The sequence below is a fragment of the Chenopodium album genome, chromosome 26 (assembly GCF_948465745.1).
Source record: "Chenopodium album chromosome 26, dcCheAlbu1.1, whole genome shotgun sequence".
NCBI classification, from domain to species: domain Eukaryota; kingdom Viridiplantae; phylum Streptophyta; class Magnoliopsida; order Caryophyllales; family Amaranthaceae; genus Chenopodium; species Chenopodium album.
The window spans coordinates 798,404-802,427 of NC_137859.1; the positions used below are offsets into that span (position 1 = coordinate 798,404).

General features: G+C 31.8%; 1 protein-coding gene across 1 annotated transcript; it reads right to left on the minus strand.

The window, feature by feature from the left end:
• Positions 1-461: 461 nt before the first annotated feature.
• LOC145618161 (CEN-like protein 2) lies at positions 462-1,940 on the minus strand. Its single transcript, XM_081672951.1, has 4 exons — positions 1,670-1,940; positions 1,222-1,283; positions 1,049-1,089; positions 462-913 (listed from the first exon to the last, which is right to left on the minus strand). Exons 1-4 carry the CDS (start codon positions 1,862-1,864, stop codon positions 696-698), a joined length of 516 nt encoding a protein of 171 aa, XP_081529077.1. The 5' UTR covers positions 1,865-1,940; the 3' UTR covers positions 462-695.
• Between the last annotated feature and the right edge of the window lie 2,084 nt (positions 1,941-4,024).

Below are 4,024 nucleotides of genomic sequence, written 5' to 3' on the forward strand. Positions count from 1 at the left end.
GTAGGATATATCACGAATAAATGTACATGGAGTAAACTAATTTGGTGGTAGAGTTTTTATCAGAAATTTGAATTTAAATGGTAATTAGGCTTGATAAGCTTTGCCATTTGCTAAGAAATGTGGTCTGAATTATATTTTTTTTAAGAATAGTTAAGGGTTCCAAAGATTGTAATTGTCTTAGCATTTTGGTGTCATGATAAAAAATTCTATATTTGTTGATATTTAAAGTAAAAAATGATACCAACTTTGTAATCAAAACCAATTAGATGCATTTGATGAATATGTCTAATGATGATGAAAAGATCTGATTTTATAATTTTACTCCAAGACATCACAAGTACTGGTGAAGTTGTGAGTATAGACTTGGTACAAATATTAATATGGAAAGATCATACGATATGAAATTAGTACACATATAGATATGAAATTAGTACACATATAGATAGATATCAAAGTACATGCATAAAACAAAGCTACATCAACTAACATGCAACCAGAAGCTAATAACTAACATAAACCACTTCTTCTAGCTAGCTAGCTAGGTCACTCAGCTCATATATCATACGAGTATAACATTACACCCCTCCCCCCCAAACATGTAAAGAGAAATCTTATTTTAAACCAAATTGTTGCATAATTGGTACATTAGAATACGAGATCATTAATCGACTCAATGATCAAAGATGAGTATTCAGCTAGCGCCTTCGAGCAGCGGTTTCCCTTTGGCAATTGAAGTAGACAGCAGCAACAGGAAGGCCAAGTTGATTGTCTTCAGCAAATTTTTTGGTGCAGAATCGATCTCGACTGCACGGTGGGACGACAGTACCCCTACGGTTCTGCCTGAACAAGATGAACGCAAACCTGTGGATGCCTATGTTCGGCCTCGGCAACTCATAGGTCACTATCTCTTTCCCTATCACATATGATATAATGGAGTAAGTATATACCATGAAGGATTAACATTAGTTTACTTGTTTATTCGTTTAATTAATCTGAGAGTAGTGGTCAAAGTCCTCTTAATTATGATAAAAGTTGAGAGCTTGCTTACCAAAAGTAGCATCTGTTGTGCCTGGAATATCTGTGACTATCCTGTAACATAGGCATATTAATATGAGTATCTAAGTCATTAAGTTTCTACTTGATAAAAGATAACTCTAAATTTCATTTACATGAATATAAACATATAAATAAATTAAACTAAGGATCACTTGGTATACATACCAGTGTAGGTGCTCTTTGAGGTAAGGATCACTTGGTCCTGGAACATCTGGATCTGTCATGATCTATCACATATAAAAGAAAAGAGAACTTAAGACCCAGTTGGAGAGGAAATATGTGTGTATATATCATGCAATAATATAAGATCAAGTGTAAAACTTTACTATAGTAATTATTGAAAACAAAGAAGAAAACTATTAAAGTACTATCACTCGAACTATTTCTAATGAAGTATAATAAAATATTTATATTAATTATTTGATGTTTGACTTATATGTACTCGGTAACATAATTCTTCTATTATCATAAAGTTACATGAAGCAGCTTTTAAGGGTTTTTTTTTTCATTTTTTTTAAGGTTATCTTCTTTTTTAAACTGAAGGAACGGGGGGGGGGGGGTCGATTTGAAGTAAAAAGCAGTATGTATAGATATAGTAGAAATGTAAATGTACCAAGGTAAAAAATGATTTCAAGTCACCATCAAGAACTTGAACCCTAGGCTTAAGGGTGACAGAAGAAGGGAAGAGTTCATGACCATTGTAAACTTGCTTATTATTGTAAGTGACACACATTCTCACACTTGGGTTGAAATGGTCAATGACATCCCCAACTACTCTTCCAATGATGAGGGGATCTGGCTTTGCCATTTTCTAGAGAAAAAAGAGAGAGAAGAAATATTATTATGGGGTTTAATTTGGAAGAGACAATTATGTGTAAGGTCTCTTGAAAGGGTGTCTTGATGGTATTGGTGGGGGAGATGATCTCATTATATATATACTGGTAAGGGGAAGCTATAATTAGTCATTTTAAAATTAAAAAAGAATAAGGAAAAAAATTGTGAAAGAGGAGGTGGTGGGGCCAGGGATTTTAGTGTACATAGGTTTGAAAAATTGGCAATTTAAAGTGTACCTTATTATTTTTGTTTCAAAATCTTGGTGTCTTATTATGGTATCTTCCATGCACCAGCATCTTTCTCTAGGGTCTTTAGGGGTAATTATTTGTGTAACTATTTTGTTAACCACTCATATATATTCATAGTGAAATATAGGGAGTAGATTAGTTAATTGGCACATAAGATGATAAGATTACCAGTAAATTCTTCAAAACATTTTCAAGTGTAATTTTTTTTTTTTTTTTTCTCCTTCCTTAGATTATAGGTTAATCAAGTCGATTCAAGTGTCATAAGGTGACTCGGGGTAGATCAAGACCATTCATATCTAATACAACTAAGTTTTAAGTGAATATATAGATAGTACCCTTATATTGAGTTTGCGTCTCTTATGTATTTCTGTGGGACTAACTCTATAAAATCTACTCTGTACTACCTTATTATCTCTTTAGATACGACAGATTGAGAAATGGTAGTACTAAACCAGCATCTTGATTGATGCAATTAAGCTTCCAATGGAATGGTGCATTTAGCTTCTAATTGGGATTGAATTTGAATGCATCAATTTAACACTGATAAAATTTTGGAGAGCTAATTAGAAACCACTTCTTAAGGTCTAAATTATGTTTCTCCCCCCTGTTAACTAGCAATGAATTTCTAATATCCTCTTAATTTCTGCAATAAAAGCAAAATATGATAATCCTTGTTTGGCAAGGGTGCCAAAAATCTGGAATAAACCTTTAAAGGATGAGGTCTACCCATATAGTACAAGATGACATTACTGATATAATACAATCATACAAATATTATTGATCATGGTGTAGAATAATTTATACAAGTACATGAGAATAACATCAAGAGACATTGGAATTGAAACATATTCCTAAACACTTGCAACTTCTATAAAATATATCTTTTCTATACGACATATGTTGACTCCTAATATAATCATACTTCGTAATATATTCCTGCAATCGTAACAATTTTACCAAATGAATTATATGATCGAATAAATAAAAATGTGAGGTCAAGATCACACGGATGATTATGAATCAATACTAATATTGAAAAGATCTAATAATCCTGAATCAATGAAAATATTATGATCAATTGAATGATCCTTAAGCTACTATCATCGAAGTCAATATGCACATATTGGTGAATGTTGACTTCATCAATCGTATTGGTAAGATTTGTGAATGATTTGATTGGTTTAGGATCTTTATTTTGAACTAAACCATGCATGCTTGGGTTTTGTTTTGTTTTGTTTTTTATTATTTTTTATTCTACACCAAAATCATGCTTAGAGCATCAAGCCCTTGTCTCAAGCCACAAAGCTAATACAAGTATAAATGAACAAATCACAACAACAAAAAATACGTCGCTATTTCTAGTAATTAGTTCGATCACAAAAAGGGATTAAAAATAATTTAGGTGACTAACTAGAATAGACGACTTAAATGACTTATTAGTCAAAACATTTAATTGCAATTATCTAGTTAAATCGGTTGATACAATCAGTTATATTTACCAGCTAATTAGCAATTACCAGACACGGCCAATTTAATGTAAAAAAAGTGTTGCGAATATTTCAAAATGAAGGTAGTATGTGTCTCTAGACAAGAAGAATTTGATTAGAAGTTGCTTCACATTCCGAAGCTACTAAAGGCCCTAAGATCTTTTGCAGAAGAGGCTAAACTCGAACCAAAATTAGAAATAATTATGAAGTGTTTATCAATAGAATCTACTTAATTGATCAACCAATACAACCAAGCTAAGCAATCATTAGATAATCATACACACACCACCTTGATAAATATAAATTTGGAGTATAAAGTAATTCCACCATTAATCAATTAAATACCTATAATTAAAAGAAGAATATGTAACTAGATGGAATTAATCACTTAGTGGTGAG